This window comes from Neomonachus schauinslandi, chromosome 5 (assembly GCF_002201575.2).
Source record: "Neomonachus schauinslandi chromosome 5, ASM220157v2, whole genome shotgun sequence".
Classification (NCBI taxonomy): Eukaryota; Metazoa; Chordata; class Mammalia; order Carnivora; family Phocidae; genus Neomonachus; species Neomonachus schauinslandi.
Window position 1 is genome coordinate 21,058,430 of NC_058407.1, and position 23,010 is coordinate 21,081,439.

The 23,010-nt window shown below is 37.1% G+C and overlaps 1 protein-coding gene across 1 annotated transcript in view; it reads right to left on the bottom strand.

The window, feature by feature from the left end:
• Positions 1 to 10,766: 10,766 nt before the first annotated feature.
• GAS2L3 (growth arrest specific 2 like 3) overlaps positions 10,767 to 23,010 on the bottom strand; it is a 36,969-nt gene continuing 24,725 nt past the window's right edge. Inside the window, exons 6-9 of the mRNA XM_021687556.1 lie at positions 19,539 to 19,602; positions 18,728 to 18,866; positions 13,736 to 13,843; positions 10,767 to 12,177 (exon numbers count right to left, since the gene is read on the bottom strand). Coding sequence (XP_021543231.1) covers positions 10,870 to 12,177; positions 13,736 to 13,843; positions 18,728 to 18,866; positions 19,539 to 19,602 — 1,619 coding nt within the window. The 3' untranslated portion in view covers positions 10,767 to 10,869. The remainder of the gene's footprint in view (positions 12,178 to 13,735; positions 13,844 to 18,727; positions 18,867 to 19,538; positions 19,603 to 23,010) is intronic.

The following is a 23,010-nucleotide window of genomic DNA, read 5'->3' on the forward strand; positions in this document are numbered from 1 at the left end:
AGCTCAAGCCATTTAACTTCAAAGCCAGCCAGAGCCTATGACCTTGAGATTTAAAACCATAAAGGAGTACAAAGTGAACAACCATTTTTATGTACTTTCTGGACGACCACAGATCTCTTTTCAGGCCAAATGTCATTACATGGAGGGCACTCCTGCAACTTCAGAAGGGAGATACTAGAATTGCCCAGCAAAGGACTCCAGTTGGCATACTGAAAAACCCCAGCACAAGGCCCAGCTCACAGCAGGTCCTCACTTGAATGAACGAGTGCTCATTCCTAATTTCTCTTATAAGTATCAAAGATGGCAACCATACAAAAATTAGGAAAAAAGCAACTCTACTATATTTGTAATCTTTACTCTTGAAGATTGTTTCACTTTGTACCTTGTTCTTGTTTGAAAAGAGTCCAAGCATTTCCTTCCTGTTTCTGACATTTTTATAGCTGTAAATAAATAAATTATCTTAACTCTGTCTTTTCCTTCAGTAACTTCCCTTTTGCTTCCAAACAAAGACCAAATTCTTGAGCCAGGCCTCAACGCTTTACAGCGGGCATCCTCTTCCCCCACTGTTCCTCTGAAAGCACCTTGCATTGCAGCCCAAGGGAACTCTCTGCTATTTCCATACATGTTCTAGAATTTCCCGCCTGTGCCTTTGCTCACACAGATGCTCCAACTGGAATGCCCTTTCATGCTGGCTGCGGGAGAGGGTAGCAGGATTCAGAGCTTCAGCTATGGTTCAAGACAGGCTCCACCACCTACTGTTGTATGACTTTGAGTGAGTTACTTGTGCTGGTGGTCCACCTGTTTGGTCTTAGACACACCCTTTTCCCTTCCCCTGCTCCCCTCTGAGCCCTACAGGCTGTGTTTCCCGGACCCCAGGGTCAGCCAAACGGAGGCACCAGTGGACCACCAGTGGACAGGGAAAGGAAGAAGCTGGAGTGTTTCTTGTCTCGAGTAGTAGCAGCATCTCCTCCTTGGCTCCAGCTACCACCAGACAGGCCTGCTGTGATTTCCACTTCCTGGGGGTAAAGAGAGGGAAGGAATCCCAAGGATCTCACTTGAGCCCTGCATTCAGCTATGCCTGAAGCAGTAGGATGTAACCTGCAATTCTCATTTATGTGAGCCAATGCATTCTCTTTTAAAACTTAAGCCATTTTGACTTGGGGTTTTTATTTTTCACCATAAGGAGCAAATAGTATTTCTTAATTTAATCCCTAAGTAAGAATAACTTCTCACTTATCAAGTACATGAGAGAAAAACTATTCTTAAATCACTAGGATGCAGGGTAGAAAATACTACTTGGTGTAGGAAAGATGTGACTTCAGAAGTGGGAGAGTGACTTCCATCATGACCTGTGGGGGGTGGGGAGGGGGGATGGAGCCAAGGCATTCAGGTTGAAATGGGAAGCCAAGGAAGGGTTTTGAACAGCGGTATGTCATGATTTAAGCTGAGCTGTAGGCAGATTACTATGGGCACAGTGTGGCCTGTAGAACCACTGCATTGCACAACTCCAGGGGGTGCCATTCACCTAGAATGGTGTTCCCTGGAGTTGTACCATGTGCAGCCTTGAACCATGGAGAGAAGCTGAAAATATAGCCAAAGAATTTCTGTCCTCCGGGAGAGAGGTGCAGGAACTTGGGCGGTAATAGAAGGCAGGGGATGGATTTTAGACACACTCTAAAATAATTGGAAAGTTTCAATGTGGGGAAAGGAAGAGGTGTCAACAGAAAGATGGGAGTTGGGAGGAAGAGTAGATTTGGTGGAGACAGAAAGTTCCTTTTCAGACAAGAGATTTTAAGGCAGTAATGGGAGGAGGCTGGCGGCTGCTGACAATGGAACTGGGCCTTGGGGAAATAGGGCTGGGAATACAGATCTGGAAATCATTCACACGGAGATGGTACTGGAAAGCACAGTTTGGAAGAAATTGCCAAGAGAGAACATATGTGTTAGGAGAGGGCCAAGGAATGTTCCTTAGGGAGCAGCTACATGAAAAGGGCAAAGAGGGAACATGAGTCAGAAAACTGGACTGATGAGGGAGGAATCAGAGAATCGTGAGAAAACTCAGAATCATGTCAGGAGAACCAAGGACGAGTTTCAGAAGGGAGGGGCTGGCCATTCCCACACCTCCTTTTCCCTCTACAGTAATTGCTGAAGTGTTTGTCAAGGGGCACATGGGTGGCTCAGTCGGTGAAGCGTCCAACTCTTGATTTGGGCTTAGATCATGATCGCAGGGTTGTAAGATTGAGCCCCGTGTCCGGCTACTTGCTGGGCTTGGAGCCTGCTTGAGATTCTTCCTTTCCCTCTCCCTCTGCCCCTCCTCCCTTCTCCTCCTCTCTCCCTCTCTAAAAAATAAAATAAAATAAAATTGAAGGGTTTGTCAAGATGAGGCTTCCATCAGCCTGGGTCTCTGAGCAACTACGGTGAGCAGAGCCCCAGATGACCTGGATGGACATCTAGCTTGAGTGAGAAGTAACCTTTGTTGCTAAAAGCCAAGAAGAGTGTTTTATTGTTTCGTCAGCAAAGCCCAGCTCATCCTGACCAACACATGGTTGCCACTTGGGGATGAGGGAATGGGTAGAAAAAGCATAATCAGAGATCAGAGCATGTTTGCAAGATTGGGGGGGAAACTGGCAAAAGAAACTGAATATGTAAGAAAGGGTAGAGTTGGTTGGTCTTGGCTCTGGGGGAGGGTCAAGGGCTGTGTTATTCCTGTGCACACCAGCATACCACAGTGCAGGTTTCCTGGTTATGTGGCCAACACACCAGGTCTTCCCAGGATGCCACTGGGTCCTGTGGAGCTATAAGCCAGTGGGGAAGATGCAGCAAAAGCTCAGAAGGTGTTGTTCTGTGATATACAGCAAGAGCAGGTTTCCTCTCTCATCTGCTAGGGCAAGGCACTGAGATGTCCAAACCCAGGAAGCATCTCAGCACTGCACTCCCCGGACATGAGACAGGCAGCTGGAGGGTGACCAACCTTCTCCATGCAGCCACGTGGAGAGCTCATCTCAGTTCTGTGGAGCACTTAAGACCGAGGTGGAGCTTAGAGGAGGGGGTAGGAAGAATCAAGCACAGGAAATACTCTATAGTATTTCCTATAAATACTATAGAAGAGAAGCAGCCTTGTGTTAAAGAAGTGTGTTTCTTGATTTTAAGTAATGGCTTACCCAGAAAAAGCTCAGGTCCCTTTCTGTTTCCAATCCCTTGTTTAGACTTGATTCTTACTGCTCTATTTTCTGAGTAACAATTGATGGTGAATGACCCTTGTTCTTGAGGCTCAGGTACATCCCATCAAGGTATTTTATCCCATGGGTAAAATAAATCACAAGGAAAGAATTGGGTGAACTACAGTAAAAAAAAAATTTTTTTAATTAAAAAAATCACACTTTTTTTTAAGCCACTTGAACGAAGATTGTCATCTCCTGAAAAGCAGTGGCCAGTCTTGTCACTGTGTCCCCAGCATATAGCTTAGTGTCTGGCATAGAGTCGGCACTCAGAAAAACTGTTTGCTCACTGAACAAATGAACGAATGAGTGTTTTGCTGCATTGTGGTTGCGTAGATTGCTTTAGAAAAAAAATCACAATTACAGGTAATACAAGGAATCTGCTGGGCTGGACCCATGCATCTGGGACCATTGAACTATAATTCATAGACCCGAGGGACAACTACCTCTGCCATTTTGACTTCACTCTGCTGCTCAGAGCTTGGCTTTAATTGTACAGATAACAGGCTCAACCAACAACAAACTCCCTGGCCTGAGTTTCCCCATTCATTCAGTGTGAGGACTGAAGTAGTTAGCAGCAGGACCCTTGTTAATCTCTGTTACACTCTGACTGTTCTCTCACATCCCTGAAAATATGCATTTTTAAACAAAAGCCTGTCTAGTAAGTTGGGAAGTTTCTAACATTTTTCTTCTGTGAAACTGTAGCAATCTGTTGTTAATGTAAAGAGAGAAATCCATAACTTCAAGGCCCCTTATTACTGCCCTCTTCCCCTCTCCTCTCCCAAAATGAGCAGGTCATGTCTGCAGACTTCTTCAAACTCTACCCTGACATTTTCTCTGGAAGACACTCCTTTCACAGTAGGTGGGTCCACAACATTAAGCCAGAGGTTCCCTTTACACACACTGATGCTTATTTCCCTCAGTAAAAGGGTATTTCCTTCCTTCCTTCCCTCCTTCCCTCCTTCCACAAGCATTTAGGCATTAAATACAGGCACTAAATGCAGGAGATGCAACTATGAACAAGTGAGACATGGAGTTCCCATCCTAGGTTTGGTCAGAGATTTAGATAAGTAAGCAGATCGGTGTTTGGTACAATGTAATGACAGGAAAAATGTGAGTTAGGAAGAAAGTACGCTGGAGGCATCCAACCCAGGCTTGGAGAGTCTTGGTTTCTGAGTGAGTGATGCTTACGCTGTGATATGAAGGTTAACTGTGAGCCAGGTGAGGGGCTGGGTTGAGGGAAGGAGTGGATAGTCAAAGGAATAGCATCCCCCTCTCTGAAGACACCAAACTCTGCTCCCTTCTTAACTTGCTCTGATCTCAAAGGCTGTAATTTTCAGGAGTTATTGACTTTTTTTAACCTCTAAGGAGACTTGGGACTTCATGGACTTCAAAAACATTTTTGCTGATGCCTACAGTAAATGGAAGCTATGGCATTTTGCTGTTTAAAGGCACTTGCCTTCCAAGGATGTAGAGAAATAAGAGCTCTGGTGCGTCGTTGGTGGGGATGCAAACTGGTGCAGCCACTGGGGAAAACAGTATGGAGGGGCCTCAAAAAATTAAAAATAGAACTATCCTGGGGTGCCTGGGTGGCTCAGTCATTAAGCGTCTGCCTTCGGCTCAGGTCATGATCCCAGGGTCCTGGGATCGAGCCCCACATCTGGCTCCCTGCTCCACGGGAAGCCTGCTTCTCCCTCTCCCACTCCCCCTACTTGTGTTCCCTCTCTCGCTGTGTCTCTCTCTGTCAAATAAATAAAATCTTTAAAAAAAAAATAGAACTATCCTGTGATCCCCTAATCACACTACTGAGTATTTACCCAAACGAATTTAAAGGGATACATGCACCCCTACGTTTACTGCAGCATTATTTACAGTAGCCAAATTATGGAGGTAGTGTCCATTGATGGATGAATGGATAAAGAAGATGTGATACACACACACACACACACACACACACACACACACACACACACTGGAATACTACTCAGCCATAAAAAAGAATGAAATCTTGCCATTTGCAATGATGTGGGTAGATCTAGAGAGTATAATACTAAGTGAAGTAAGTCAGTTGGAGAAAGACAATACCATATGATTTCACTCATTTGTGGAATGTAAAAACAAACAAAGGGAAAAAAAAGAGACAAACCAAAAATCAGACTTTTAACTATAAGGAATAAACAGATGGTTACCAGAGGGGAGATGAGTTGGGGGGGTTACGTGAAGGGGACTAAGAGTACACTTAACTCGATGAGCACTGAGTAATGTATAGAATTGTTGAATCACCATATTGCACACCTGAAGCAAATATAACACTTTGTCAACTACACTGGAATTAAAATAAATAAATAAATAAATAAATAAATAAATAAATAAAGGCACTTGCCTTCATTTTACCTCAGTGCTTGGGATTAAAATTTAGTATGTCACGTTCCCCTCCTCTTCCAATGAACACCACAGGTTGGCCTGTTCTCCCACAGCTACTTATTGGGTTCCAAAGCACCCAGCACAGGGCAATGAATTATTGGAGAGATCTCCATGATGCAACTTTGTATCACATTTGCAGGGCTGCGTAAGAGAGATCTATTTATTCATTTTGGAAGAAGCATACGAAACCTGTTCATTCAGAGGACAACCACTTATTTTCAAGTTTTTTTTTTTTTTAATGGAGGTTCTAGGGCCATCTACAACTTGGTATTTTTACCAATATCTATCCCCACTGCACTGTCAGGAATTTGATTTTAATTGCTAATTTTAGTATTTTGTAGTACATTTAACTTATTTTTCTTTTATTCATTCACCAGCAAACATTTGCAGAGCACCTCTACTTCATCACATCGTTCTACATCCAATGCTTTGAACATAGTTAATAGCTTTATAAATATTAAACTAAAGACATAAAAATACACTAATCTCTAAATCTATTCAAGCTTAGAATACTTAAAGAGTAATCCAAAAACAATTAAATCAAGAAAACTTTTCTCAGAAGAAAAAAAAAAAAAGCAGGATGTTATATTTCGGTGGATTTTTAAAAAGATGCCACCTAAGTCCTACTTTCTTTATCATATTAACATAAAGAACAAATCAAATTTGTAGAGAAGTGTAAATAGGTAAAATAAATTTATCCTTTAAGTTCAGCCAATCAATCTTAGTAGGTATTTTTATATTTACTTTCAGTTTTCCTGAGCCTTAGTTTTCCTCATCTACGAAAAGAGAGTTCACTCGTGAATTTATTAACAAACATATACTGAACGCCTACTATGTGCCAGGCACTGGTTTAGGCTTTGGGAACACAGTGGTAAAAAAAAAACAGACACAATTCCTGTCTGTATGGTGCTAATAATATTCTCATGAAGATAATAATACTAATATGGGAATGCTCGGAAGATTAGCTATTAACGTAATTAAGCATTCTGTGAGTTGCAAAGTGCTTTGTAAACCCAAGGCTCCTGAATGTGAGAACTGCTTTATTCTTCGTTCTATCTCCACAACTCGGTAGGTTTCAATAAGTGGTGATCTGAGTAGATACAAGTGCATCAACACTATCACATTTGACCACTAGAGGTCCTCCACAGTCATACCCAACATTAATCCATTCTATTTATTATATTCATTCATTCCAGTATAATTTACCAAAAGTAATTTAAGAAAGTTGGTCATATTAAATAAAATGTATTACATGAAACCCTAAGGGACTCTCCACAAGAGATTAATTATATTAACCTAGATATCACATCCCATGCAATAAGAATCATGCTATCCCTGGCTGAACACCAAAAATTAAGAAAATACTCTATATTAATGTTTTATCACAGCAGTCTTGCAAAACAAACCACTTCACCACCATACATACTTCTTTTAAGATAAATCAATGTAGGGTCGCCTGGGTGGCTCAGTCAGTTAAGCATCTGCCTTTGGCTTAGGTCATGATCCCAGGGTCCCGGGATGGAATTCCGAATCTGGCTCCCTGCTTGCTCGGCAAGGAGCCTGCTTCTCCCTCTGCTGCTCCCTCTGCTTGTGCTCTCTCTCTCTCTCTGACAAATAAATAAATAGAATCTTAAAAAAAAAGATTAAATCAATGTCTACATCATTTTTAATGGCTATATTATATTCTATTTTATAGTTATACCAATATTACTATGTGCCAAAGTTAACTTATCACTAAATTTTTGCATGTATTATTTCTTCAAGATCAAGTCTTGTGTTTTCCTATAAGAACAAAACAGTACATTTATAGGAAAACAGCTTAAATTTAATAAAATATTTGTCTTTGTGTTTTCATATTTACTGGCAATTGTTTAATGTTTTCCTAATATTCCCCCAAATTTCATAAACTCATGAATTTAAGGTCAAAACTTTATACACAAATTTTCCCCACAAATATTTAGGAAAATATAATAAGAATTTGGCCCAGGTGGTGTTTTCCTGTTTTCTTTTTTAAAACATCACAGGAAATACATATTGAATACATACGGAACTGCTTTTTATAATTGCTCTGATCATGAATACACAAAAACATGAGTATTTCAAGACTCTTCTCACTGAGTGTGAAATCAAGACAGAATTGCAAGAACTGGAAGTTCCTACTGTCAGGAGACTTCCATGAACACAAGACTGGTGTAGGCTATAGAACTGTGCTTTAATAACTGATAAATTATTTCCATTATCTTGGTGATTATTAAATATGAGCCTTACTGAGACAAACTTCTAACAGATACAGCAACTCAGGGAACAAATACTGCTATTTAATGGCAGAATCTTACAATCTCCTGGGAGCAGTGATGTGAATTCCACAAGTATGAAAAGGGCAGTTTAAGTAGCAAAATCAAAACTATTCTCAAATTATGAGTGCTTAATATATGCAATTTCTCACATGAACCGAGTGATCAGAATGCATTCACAACACACAAAAAAAGCACACTGAGAATTTGATGCATATGTTTAAGTTTTAATACTTGAGAAAATAGAAGTTAAAATTTGATACATACACTGCTGCACAAGAAAAGAATGTATACAAATTTGGATTCCAATGGAGTCAGTATGTGGACCTGGATGTACAAATGTAACAAAACAACCTGTTATTGAAGGCTTTTAAAGAAGTAACAGATTTTTAAATCAGGTAGAGATTAATAGATTGCAGAAGGAACAGTAATTGTTTCTCAAAAAATTTCCCTTATCCATTAAAAATTGTAAACTCCGTGTGGCGAGGAAAGTTAGAGGTCACCTAATTCATCAAGATATTTTGAAGATGTAAGACATAAATGCCCGCTGTAAGCCCAAACAATCTAAAAATAACCAGCATTTCATTTTCCTCCGAAGGTCAGTTTGATATACCAGTCATGTTCACAAATTTTAGCAAAGAAAAATAAAAACTCATTCCATTCTTTTTTGAAAATACATGTTATTTTTTTCCACCAGGTGCTTTAGTAATTTAAGCTTAATTCATTTTGTTAAATATGAAACATGAAAAATCTTTTAAAACCTTACACTCTTAGAAGAAATGAAAATGTCTTTCCAGCTTCAACAATGTATTTTAAAAACTGTGAAAATGATTAGAAACACTAGCTCTTTAAGAGCATTTCAAAATATATTTGAAGAAAGTATCTTTCGGCTGTTGTTTATTTTTGAAAATCTTTATCTTGAAAGGGTAAGCTTCAAGCGTATCTTGAAAGGGATCATTCAACATCAATACAATTGGAGAAATTCCCTACTGATGAAGAATAGGGTCATTTACAAATTAACTTCCAATTTTCCAAAACATTCTTGGAATTTGTGCCAGATGCCTATGGGATGCTTTTATTCCTGATTACTCTATATAAAAGTTACTGTTTAATATTGTAAAATCTACTTTATTTCCATAGGTTGGTTAGAATATCATTGTTTTTTAAGTTCTAGAAGTTACCAATACCGAAGTACTGTTTGATTTTATGTGGGAATAAACTCCTTCTTGAAAGTTAAATTCTTCTCTTTTAAAGATGCATTAAATATTTCTGATCACTAAAAATGTAAAGCTTCTAGCACTTCTTGAACACTGATTTCACTTTCCAAAAATGTATATATTCTCTCAATGCCCAGAGCAACAGAACTAAACCAAATATTTAGAGACTGTCTCTTTTAAGAAGTATCCATTATTCCAAAAACTAGCCTGCATATATATCTGATTTTAACTGTATTCCTCAGACAAAAGATCACTTCGTTTTATACAAAGTTTTCTTGCTTTATAATCCAAAGAATGTTAGTAGTCAGCTTAAGATGCTTATCTTATAATTGCACATTTGTGTAAACCATTATTTTTCTTTAGAAAACACATTGTAGCTTAAAATAGGGAAACACAAACCTCAATATTGAATATAATAACCTATGATAACTGATAATACTATAAAGTTATTAAACACACCCTTAAAACTTCTGAAAGTACATTAATAATTTTTTAAATAGCCACAATCCCTTAAAAAACAAATTATTTACAAATATCTTAGAGCAAAGGAACCTATGCAGTCATTACATGATGTGGATATGTTCCTTGGAGAATCTGCCTAGAGAGCAGAAAATGCTGCATATATCCTGTCCACTTGCCATTGAAAAACTGAAAGCAGCATGACTTTATTAAAGAAAATTAATGTAATTGGAAGGACCTAATTAAAACTGGCATTGTGCTATCTAAAGAAAAATAACAATCACATGATAGAATTTTTATATAGCACCAACATAAGATTCTTTAATAAAACCTTAATTTTAAGATTGTTAACACATAGTTCTGATGTTAAAACATTATTTTAAATGTAAAAATTCATATCTGCACTCAGAGGAAACTATATTAAAAATATTTGTAATATGCAAAAAGTTACTAAATCAGTTTCCCCTTTCACATTGCACAACATCCATCTAAAATATAAGGTGTAGATTCTTATAAATAATATATAAAAAGTCTTGGGTTTTTTTTTTTTTTTACTAAATTTCAGTTTATTTTTCAATATCTTGTGGTTTTTTTTACCAAAAATATAATAAAATATTACCAATGTTAATATAAGCCAGTCAAAAAAATCAGTTCCTTCTGATTTGGAAAGCTTAAAAATTTTAAGTAACAGGATTCTACCAACCATAGAGCAATGTCAAGCTAATCAGCAGCAGCCACTGGTACTTAGTATTGTTCAATCAGATAATCCTGATCAAAAAATTAAATTAGGTGCCTTTTGTAAGACAAGTGCCAAACCGTTGCTATTTTACCAAAAGGCAGTAACTAATATTAACAGCACCACGGTTGCTATTAGCCAGTATATAACCTCCATATTTAATACATATTCAAAAATACAGCAATTATAGTTGTAACTCTAGTAGTGTTATTTAACTCACTTCCCTTAGAGGGCAGACATTAACAAAGATGCTATGTATCGAAAATCATATCAACGTCTATTATTAATAAGAACCTTATGGCAAGTTTACAACTGTCTACCTCAAAAGGATACCTTCTGGAAAATTCAGAAATGTGAATTCTGATACACCCTTTACCCCCATCCCCAACCTCCAACCCCCACCTTACTGTGCCTAATGTCTGAGCTATTCGGACAAACACAAACAGGAGAAACTTTCAAGATGCGATGCTAACACATTCACTCTCTTCCTTGCCCGTTTTCTTAAAACGACACATTTGTATTTATTTCCTAGGTTTCTTACTTCCAGTCATAACAAAATAATGGTCATCATCTTCCTTTTTCTTTGTGGTAGGTTTTTTATCTCCACTAACTGCTTCCTTACCAGATGAGGGTGGTTTCCTGGTTGAAGCCGGGGCTTTGCCACTTTTTGGAGGCCCTTTTGCTGAATACTGGCTCTTAGTGGCAGTCTGTGCTGACTTTGGTACAGGTGGTGTCTTGACAGAAGACTGGGGAAGACTCACGAGGGACAGTGGGGTACGGCCAGGGGACTTCGAGGAGCTGGGTCCCATCTTCTGGGATGGACTTTTATTCTGGGGCTGCTTTTTGGCAACTGAACCCATATTCTTATCTTTTGATTCCTGTGCAACTTTTGTGGGTACAACTGAGGATACGGAGAGTGGCTGGTTTACATTTAAGGCTGACTTAAGTTTCTGTGCTGGCACTGCCCTGGCTTGGGGGGCTCCATCAGAGGGCTGAGATCGTGTTCCTAGACTTGTGGGTATAGTCTTGGAACTGGATTTTGTCATTTTTGCAGGGGAATGGAGAGAGGGGGAAGGTTTAGGCCTTATGTGTGTATTTGCCTTAGGCGGCTTTGGACGCTTTGATGATGAATTTGAATGTGCCGCGGAGTGAGACTCTGCAGTATCCCTGGAAGGTACAGGAATGTGTTTCAAATGCTTTGGTTCAGTTTTTCCAGAAGACTTATTTGGCAAAAGTGCAGACTCAGGCACATCTCTGGGCTTCTGGGACGTAACAAGCTTGGCCTGAGGAGTACTGGGTGATGAGATACGTTTTCTCACTGACTGAGATTCACAAGGTGCGGTTCTTGATGAGGCGGGTGAAGAAGTGCTTTTACCTACTGCATTGTTTGAAGGAGCCTGTGGTTTCTTTGCGATGCCTTTTGAAGATTTGAGCTTAAGATGAGAAGACGCTGCCGGAGAATTTGGCAATTTGGAACGGACCAACACAGAGCCCAGATCCCCTCCTTTCAGGGAAGATGCAGGCAGCAACATACCCGGTGGACGTACCTGCTTTTCTTTGCTCCTTGGAATACCAACTGGCGTGCCAGGTTTTGATTTTTGTTTCTGAAACTTGCTAACAGCTGACAAAGGATTCATTTCAGGAGGCTGAGGTGTTCTGGCGGATGAGTCAGGTACACTTTCATTGGAAACTCCTTTTTGAAAGGCTAGAATTTTTTGTTCTAATGTAGCAAACTGTAATATTCGACAGGGATCATATTTAAGCAAAAATCCTTGAAGAGTATCCCAGCCTCCACCAACACGGACCATGACATGTTTTCCATGAAGCATCTTTTCCCCCAAAAGAAAGTAAAAACAAAAACAAAAACAAAAAAACGTAAGGTTCACAGTTACAATTCATGAGCAGGCATAATTTGTGATGTATATGACCTATGAAATTCAGAGTATTTGCCAGCAGCTTCATTATAAATTGATAGCCTATTTCTTATATTATTAAAATAATCAATTTAATTCATACTGAATCATGCAACTAAATACAGGTCCTCTAATTTGTAAGAAAAACTTTTGCACATAACTTGCATCCTAAAAATCCAAATTACAAATATACAAAATTGCAAGGGCAATATTGTTCAATAAAGAGGAAGAAAAGAGAGAGGAAAGAGGGAGGGAGATGAAGAGAAGGAGAAATGAGTACTTACAGAAACTATGCCTCATAATAAAGAAAAAAAATTATGGAAGGAAGATAAAAACAACTAAAATTTATACTTTACAATAAATTACTTTCATATATATTTTACCAATTTAACCTTTCATAAACCCTGATAAAATTTATGATTAATTCTTCTTTGCAGGCAAGAAAATTATGGCTCTGCGAGGTTGAGGAAATTGTCTCAAATCACACAGCTCTGGCCTGGCCTCAAACATACCAGGCTGCCCAACCCAAATGGTGCTTTTGTGCAGACAAGATGCATCCCTGGGTCAGCCAGCACAGTCCCAGCTGATTTTCAGGCCCCTATTCATTCAGCAGGCAACTCTGCACCACTGTAGGAGACTGCCCTGCAAATTTTAACTCTAAATCCCATGCTCTGTGCACCATCATTGTATCAGACTGCCTTAAAAAAAAGAAAACTAATTAAAAAATAGAAAGTCTTGGAAATGTTTCTGTGTGAGTTGGGCAGGGTGTGGGGAGGTAATGATAATATATGAAATTTAAAAATATGGATGGTGAAATATTTTTAAATACTTCTATATTATATTCCTAAATTGGGAATAAAAGAGCTCTTGTATCAGAAGTGGACAGAATACTGAACAGGTGAAACTTCAATCTCTTTACCAATAAACAGGACAGTTAATCAACTGCGGATCGCAGATGGGACAAAGGAAGGAAATGAATATGCACATCAGGATACTGGTAAACACACTGATGCTGTGTCAATGAAAAAAGATTTTATACTTAAGACCCAATCTATACATTATTATAAACTGCAATGTTTCTACCTCCTTTTCTTATTACTGATATTTAATCTTATTACATGTATTGTTTTAGTTTTTTCTTATGATGGGAAATTCCTTTTTAGAAAATTTGAAAAGTGGAATAAATTAGCTGAGGGATACAAAGATTTTTTTTCCCAACAATTATATTAAATGTCTGAATAGTCTTAGCTATCCTTGGTAGTTTATTGTGTTAAAGGTGTCTACCCAAACTCATTATATACTCATGAAAGCAAGTATTCCATATTTTTCCTGTACAGTAAAATTATTTCATTAATAACACTCCCTATTCCAATTTTTTAAAAAGTAAAAGGAAAGCAAAAGGAATTTGGTAAAACAATAAATCCAATTTCAAAATAAGACCTGTATGTAAATAGGATGTAAATGATGGACTTACTCTTATAAAGAGTATTTTATCCCCAAGTCGGTACCGTCCTTCAGATAAGTACTCAATAGAGAATCGATGGGAACAACTACAAGGAGGGTCCTCAGCAATATGTTTAACCTAAGATTAAAAATAAACAAAATTTAGTGCTTGTGACAAAAAATATTTAACATTAAAATGCAAGGTTATTTGATAGATGGGAAAATCAAATTCAAAGATAAAAATTTAAAGACAGTTGAACCATTTATTATCTCTCCTTTACTTGTTGACAAATATTGAGATTAGGATTTTTTTTTTAAGTAATCTCTAGACCAAACATGGGGCTTGAACTCATGACCCTGAGGATCAAGAGTCACATGCTCCACGGACTGAGCCAGCCAGCTCCTGAAAGATACTGAGGTTAGACATTAATCTAATAAAAGCTGACAGTGACAATCTTTTTTTTTTTTCCTTTTTTAAAGTAGGCTCCACACCCAATGTAGGGCTCAAACTCAGAAACCTGAGATCAAGAGTTGCATGCTCTCCTGACTGAGCCAGCCAGGAGCCCCAGTGATGAAGTCTTGGGTCTCCCTCTCTCCCTCCCTACCCCACCTCTCTCCCTCTCTCTCCCTCTCTCTGCCTAAGTGCAATCAGGGTCCTAATGCACTCACTGACCTTTGGAGGTCTGTGAATGTGTACAACAGTGAAGTCAATTCAAAACACATTCATTAAGTCATAGGAAACACCTGAGTTCATTGTTAAGCTTGAATTGTTTTATGCCCTGGATTAATATATCTGTGTCAAGTCAAAGATAGGCCAGTCAGATAAAGCTTAAGTAGGAATTCGCACTTGTCCCTTAACACTATGCTAAATTAACATTTGGAGGGGGATATCAAGATTGTTCCAAAGTTACTGTTAAAATAACCAGAGGCGTATTTATTTATTTTTTTTTTTTTAAAGATTTTATTTATTTATTTGAGACAGAGAGAATGAGAAACAGAGAGCATGAGAGGGAGGAGGGCCAGAGGGAGAAGCAGACTCCCTGCCGAGCAGGGAGCCCGATGCGGGACTCGATCCCGGGAGTACAGGATCATGACCTGAGCTGAAGGCAGTCGCTTAACCAACTGAGCCACCCAGGCGCCCCTCCAGAGGCGTATTTATATCTATTCACCCAAGATTGGGTGAAATTCTAAAGAATTCAATTCAAGAGGCATTTTTCTAAAAGTGCTCACTTTGTTTCAATAGTCTGCTAAGGAGATGAGAATTGGGGAGAAATCCCTACTTCTATCCCTCAAGGAGCTTACAGAATTTTTAACTGCAGTAAACATCTAAAAAATTATAAAAATGAATACAAAAAGAAATTCAGGAATTCTATACTTAAAATATGGAAATTATAATAAACTGATTAAAAAATAAAAATATTTGTTGAGATGTTTGATTGAAAAAAAAGTTGCATATCAGTCACCATGGAAAATATTTTGTTTTCCTAAAATCACATTTTTGAAAAAGCAAGGCCATGAAATATTTTTCTCAATTATTTGTCACACAGTGTATATCTACACAAACTCATTTAATTGAACTTGGGTATGATGTTAAACCAAAGTCTCTTCAGATATGCCCAGTTTAGCTAAGCACTAAGAGAAGTGCATGATTGTCTTCATGATCTACCCAAAATGAACAGCTAAAGGTGGATTCACCAGGGCATGATCAGAAGGGTCTGGAATTTATCTCTCTACATCATTCATTTAACAAAATAATATGATCATAAATAGAACTGATTTTCATAAGCCATTCAATTAAGTTTCTCTTGTTCGTAGCCTGGTATATGTGTATGTGTACACACACATTCATGCGCATACACGCACCTGCATAAAATAGCTAAATATAAACTGAACGTGGGTAAAGAATTTACAATTATTGAAACCATTTACACATTAGTTAACCAAAGTAATCTGAAAGGAGGTATTTTTTTCGGTCACTACTTTCTATCCCTAAAAGTTTCAAAAGCATACAGAATTATACCTAAATACAGCACTCTAAATAATGAATCAGATGATAATTGTTCCTCACTTTAAACACGACTCTAAAATCTCTGTAGCTCATGTATGTATAGGTGGACACTGAATGTATTCATGTAGCATATGCATATTTAAAGAAATGTGTTCTTTTTTAGTGTTCACAACAAGAATGTAAATATGAAAAGTCATTTGCTTTGTTTAAATATCCAAATGCCACTTACATTCAGCAGTAAAAATTAGCATTAACCCACAATCTAAACAAAGGAGTAGGCCTAAAAGAAATAAGAGCTATGGATAAAAAGTGTTCTCTTATGGTTTTATCTACTGCATAATTAACATTAAAACACTAAAGGGAATAGCTAAAGAAATTAAAATCATCTAAAAAGGCACTAACCTATTGATTATTTTCATTCTTTTTCTTATAGTTTGTCTATATATACATACTTTTCACAAAGTATTTTTCTTATTGCTACATAGTCTTCATAATGATCACATATAATGATTATTCTGTTAAGATAATGAATCTTAATTCACCTAGCCATTGCTCTATTTGAGAGTATTCACATTGCTTCTAATTTTCACCACTATAAATAGCACAATAAATACTTTCATTTGTTCTGCTTTTTAATCCCCCTTCAATTACAATAAAAATGAAAGAGGAACATTTTTGTGGTTCTTGATATCCATTTGTCAACTTGTTTTGCAAAAGTTTACATCATTTTCCATCACAAGTAGCAATCCCTAAGTAGACTTTTACCAGAATTTATCAGCACCAGGTTTCATAATTTTAAAAAATTTTTACTAATGACACAAATTGTGTATCTTAATTCCTTGATTCTCAGCAAGATTCAACACCGTATTTTCCTCTTGTGTAAACAACAGTCTTTACCCATTTACTTCTGGAAATGCTTTTCTTATCAAACTGTACATAGTCTTTCCTATTCAATAAAAAATACTTTACCAATGTTTTCTTCTTTATTTAATTATTATTATTTTAGGTTCTATAAGATTTAAAATAAGTTTTATTTTTTAACCTACTGCATTATCACTGTGTCACACACTGACATTGACAGTCGTCATATAAATCAGTAATATAGGTAAAATATATTTTGGCCTGGTAAAGAATATTCAGGCTGACATTTTCTTTTTTTTTTTTCATTAGTCACCATACATTACATCATTAGTTTTTGATGTAGTGTTCCCTGATTCATTGTTTGTGCATAACACCCAGTGCTCCATGCAGAACATGCCCTCTTTAATACCCATCCCCAGGCTAACCCATCCCCCCACCCCCCTCCCCTCTAGAACCCTCAGTTTGTTTTTCAGAGTCCATAGTCTCTCATGGTTCATCTCCCCCTCCAATTTCCCCCCCTTGATTCCTCCCCTCCTGCTATCTTTTTCTTTTTTTTTTTTTTTTAACATATAATGTATTATTTGCTTCAGAGGTACAGATCTGTGATTCAACAGTCTTAGACAATTCACAGCGCTCACCATAGCACATACCCTCCCCAATGTCTATCACCAGCCACCCCATCCCTCCCACCCCCCACCACTCCAGCAACCCTCAGTTTGTTTCCTGAGATTAAGAATTCCTCAGATCAGTGAGGTCATATGATACATGTCTTTCTCTGATTGACTTATTTCGCTCAGGGTAACACCCTCCAGTTCCATCCATGTTGTTGCAAATGGCAAGATTTCATTCCTTTTGATGGCTGCATGATATTCCATTGTATATATATACCACATCTTCTTTATCCATTCATCTGTCAATGGACATCTTGGCTCATTCCACAGTTTGGCTATTGTGTACATTGCTGCTATAAACATCGGGGTGCACGTATCCCTTCGGATCCCTACATTTGTATCTTTGGGGTAAATACCCAGTAGTGCAATTGCTGGATTGTATGGTAGCTTTATTTTCAACTTTTTGAGGAACCTCCATACTGTTTTCCAGAGTGGCTGCACCAGCTTGCATTCCCACCAACAGTGTAGGAGGGTTCCCCTTTCTCTGCATCCCCATCAGGCTGACATTTTCTTAATCTGTCTTGCAAGGATATCCAAATCTTTTACTATAGACTTTTATTATGTTAAACAAAACAATCAAAGCAATACTTTCTAAATGTTTATCAGTAATGACTTATTTGTTATTTCTTAAATAATTTTGTATTTTAAGCACTTTCATCAAATACAACGGTCTGAAAAAGACCATAATTCTAAGCAACAGTGGAAGCAGAAAAAAATGTTTGCTACTCAGTTCACCTCCATCACTTACTAGACTATAGTCACTACAGAAGACACAGCCCACAGCTGGGGCAACTGCTAGTGACCTCTGCATAACGATGGACAGGTAAAGCTCTAAGACTTCCCAGTTGAGACCCGTCATCTAAAAGTCTGCATACATTCTGTCAGGGGAATATTCCCCAAAACCCCATCAATTTGCTCTTACAACTTTTCCTCCTCCTATATATTCCAAGTATCAGTGTACCATTTACTTAGAAACCTTAAAAATCACCCTAGGTTTTCTCCCTCCCTATCAGAATTAGGATTCTTCAATTCTACCTCCAAAATATGTCCTATTATTGTTCCTCTTGCTTCACCTTCACTACTGCTGCCCGAGTTCAGGTTCTCATCATCATAGGCCTGGATTATTACAATGAAACCAATATAACCTCTACATGACCATGAGAGTAATCCTTATAATTTGCAAATCAGATTATAACACTACTATGTTTAAAAAAAGAATCAATGAATTCTTTGGCTTCCAGTACCCTTCATGAGGGATTCCAGCCTATTTGCATCCCCACTCCTCAAATACACATCCATTCCTCATCATACACAAACAACACATCACCTTTAACATATGGTGCCCTAAATTCACCAGGGAGTAGAAGTTAGTACTGGTGTATGTTCTGAATAAGAAACATTCTCTTTTAAACACAGCATCACCTGTGGCAAACTATGAGACACTGACACATCACAGTTGAGAGAAAATACAGCAATTACTTACAGCCTCATGCAGCTCTTCATGCTGACAGCACGATTTCGGAATGCTAATGGAATCTTCAGGCCCAGAAGTATTAAGTAAGGTCTCTTCTAGTTCAATTTCTTTCTCAAGTTTTACTAATACTGGTGGCTCAACCCCATATCTGAAAACCAGTTAGGAGATCTCATCATTCAAGAAAAGTCTGACCCATTCACTTCCCTGCATATCACAATAGGTTATGTTTTATTTTTAAAGTGAAGTCTATTTGACTCTCTTCCACCAATTGTTTCACTGGAACATCTGGAAATGCTTTTTAATGTCCAAGAGACTGTCAAAAATTCAGGATATAATCTTCACATTATAGCATATATTGGGATTACTGGATGCTCCAGTATTCAACCAGGGATCCTGAAAGTTAGCCACCTTTAAAGTCAGTTTCAGAGTAAAGATGGGGCTGAGTCAGGTATGGACGACACTAAGCCTCAGCCTTCTTATCAGATCCTCTTTGTGTCCAGATGATCTGCCTTGCCTTGAATTGCTAAAAGAGTTTTACATGCTTTTACCATATTCTTAGTCTAAAAAATTTAAGCAACCACTTTTACAGTTTAATACTAAATGATGGCAAGGTATATGGGTGAGCATATGTTGACACATGACACAGCTCATGCAAACAGAACAAAGTTAATAATAAAAAAAAGAAATAAATAAAAGATAGGAAATTAAGTTATTTTATTTTAATCAAGAATTATTTTATTTTAGAAAATAGTGTTCTATCTAAAAGTAGCTTTTAAAAGATTAATGACATTGAAATTCTGAAATAATGTGGAATACACACCTCGACACAATTCGACCAATTTCAAGAAGACAAAGATACACCTGTCTTGGATCTTTGTGCAAAACTGTGAAAAAATAAGACCACATATTTTAAAGGGCAAAATTAAATAGGGAAATACATTTCTGGCATGGAAGAAGTAAAAAAAAAAATAATAATGAAGACAGGAGGTTTACTTGTTTGGAGACTTAGAAAAGACATTTTTCTCTACATATTATCATCGTCCATAAATTTTTTTAAAAACTGGCTAATAAGAAGAGGACGAAAACTTAGCATGTACCCTAATTTGTAACACTTTAAGTCTAAAAAACTAAGGGCTTAGTAACATTACATTGTTTATATTTCAGGTCTCTCAACAGGAGATATTATTTGAAGAGATATATCACCTCAATTTTATTCCAAACTATCTTTAGCTTAGGACTATGTGTTAATGGCCTTCTCAAACTTTTTCAAAATCAGAAAAGAAGGAGTACTTCCTAACTCATTCTATGAGGTCAATATTACCCTGACACCAAAGCCAGACAAATATATCACAAGAAAACTAAAGACTAATATCCTTTATGAATATAGATGTAAAAATCTTCAATGCAATTCTGGCAAACTGAATCCAGCAGCAAGTGAGATATATCCCAGGAATGCAAGGTTGGTTCAACGTATGAAAATCAATCAATATAATCCACTATATTAATAGAATAAAGGAAAGAAAACACACAATTATCTCAGTAGACACAGAAAAAGCATCTGACAAAATCAAATACCCTTTTCATGATTAAAAAAAAAAAAAAGGAAGATTCAACAAACTAGGAATGGAAGGAAACTTTATAAATCTGAAAATGGGTATCTATGAAAAACCCAGAGTTAACATCATTCTTAATGGTAAAAGACTGAGAATCTTCCTCCGAAGACTAGGGAGAAGACAAGGATGTCCACTCTTAACTCTTCTATTCAAAATTGTATGGGAGGTTCTAGACAGGGCATTTAGGCAAGAAAAACAAATAAAGGGCATCCAGATTGGAAAGGAGGAAGGAAAACTATCTCCATTTGGATGACACTGTCCTTTGCATAAAAAAACCCTAAGGAATCTACAAAAAATAGTATAAGAGCAAACTCAATTTCAGCAAAGTTGCAGGATACAAGATCAATATACAAAAATCATTTCACTTTATACAATCTGAACATGTAATTTAAAAAACAATTCAATTTACAATGCTTCAAGAAGAATAAAGTACTTAGGAACAAATTTAACCAAAGAATTTTACGACTTGTTTACTGAAAACTACAAAATATTGTTGAAAGAAATTAAGGAAGATACAAATAAATGGAAAGACATCCTGTGTTCATGGACTGGGAGACATATATTGTTAAGAGGACAAAACTCTTCAAACTGACCTACAGATTCAGTGCAATCCCTATCAAAATCCCAACAGCCTTTTTTACAGAAATGGTTAAGCTGATAAAATTCATATAGAATTGTAAAAAGACAGACTAGCAAAAACAAGAACAAAGTCGGAAGACTTGCACTTCCCAATTTCAAGACTTACAACAAAGCTACCGTAACCAAGACAGTGTGTTAGTGGCCAAGGAACATAGAGACGAGTGGAATGGAACCGAGAGCCCAGAAATAAACCCAGACATTTGTGTTCAGCTGATTTTCAAAAAGGGTGGCAAGACAACTCAGGAAGGAAAACAGCAGTATTCTGTTGAAACAGATGGTGTTAGAACAACTGGATATCTACATGCAAAAGAATGAATTTAGACCCTTACTTCACAACAAATACAAAAAAATAACTCAAAATGGATCAAAGACCTAAACATAAGAGCTAACACTATAAAACTCTTAGAAGGAAAAAGAGGTGAAAATCTGTGTGACCTTGGATTAGGCCATAGTATTTTAAATATGACACCAAAAGCACAAGCAATCAAAGAAAAGATAAATTGAACTTAATCAAAATTAAAAATTTTCATCCATCAAAGGACACTATCAAGAAAGTGAAAAGGCAACCTAAGCCCTGGATGAAAATATTTGCAAATCATATATCTGATAAGGGCCTAGTATTCAGAATAAATAAAAAACTCTTAGAAGTCAACCAGAAAAAGACCAATGACCCCCCAAAAATGAGCAAAAGATTTGAATACAGATTTCTTCAAAGAAGACACACAAGTGGCCAATAAGCCATGAAAAGATGCTCAACATCATTAATCATTAAGGAAATGCAAATCAAAACCACAATGAGCCACCACTTCACATATCCACTAGGAGAGTCATTTAAAAAAAAAAAAAAAAAAACAATAACAAGTGTTGGCGGAGATGTGAAGTTGTTCGTTGCCAGTGGGAATGTAAAATGGTGAAGCCATTGTGAAAGCAGTTTGGTAGTTCCTTAAAAAGATAAATATAGAATTACCATATGATTCAACAATTCCACTTCTAGCTATATCCCTGAGAGAATTAAAAATATATGTTCACTCAAAAACCTGTAAACAAATGTAGACAGCAGCATTATTCATATTGACCAAAAAGAAAAAACAATCAAAATGTCCATCAGATGATAATGTTTTTTAAAAATGTAGTATATCCATACATGGAATCATTCAGCTCTATAAAGGAATGAAGTACTATTGAATGCTATGACATAAATGAAACATGCTAAATGAAAAAAGCCAGACACAAAAAGCCACATATAGTATGATTCTATTTATTTAAAGGGTCCAGAATATGCAAATCCATAGATGCCTGAAGATGCCAGAAGGACTAATTGTTAATAGCTATGAGTTTTCTTTTGTGAATGATGAAAATGTTCTGGAATTAATTAGTGGTGATGGTTGCATAACACAGTGAATATACTAAAAACCACTTAAGTGTACATTTTGAAATGATGAATTTTACGTTATGTGAAGTGCATCTCAATTGTTTTTTAAAGATTTTATTTATTTATGTATTTATTTGAGAGCGTGACAGAGAGCGAGCACACATGCACAAGCAGAGAAGGAGCAGAGGGAGAGGAATAAGCAGACTCCACACTGAGCGCGGAGCCCGATGGGGGCTTGTTCCCATGACTCTGAGATCACAACCCAAACCAAAGTCGAGAGTCGGATGCTCAACTGACTGAGCCATCCAGGTACCCCAAAGTGTATCTCAATTTTCTTAAATGCTATAAATAAAACAAAACCAAATATGCTTAAAATGGTTAAGACAGGAGATTATGTTCTGCATACTCTAGCACATTAGAAAATTTTGTTTAATATTTTAAAAGGAACCCAAATACTAATCTAATCCTTCAAACAAAGATCCTTAATAAAAAACAAAGCCAGACAAACAAAAAACCCTGATCATTAGAATTCAGCCAAAGGCACCACTATGGTAGTTGTGGATCATCTACCTTTCTGTTCCTGTCCTTAGAGTTAAAAGCTCTAGGAAACTTCTGAACCCTAACAGAATAATGGTTTGTGTGATGAATAACATGCACATTGACTCCCC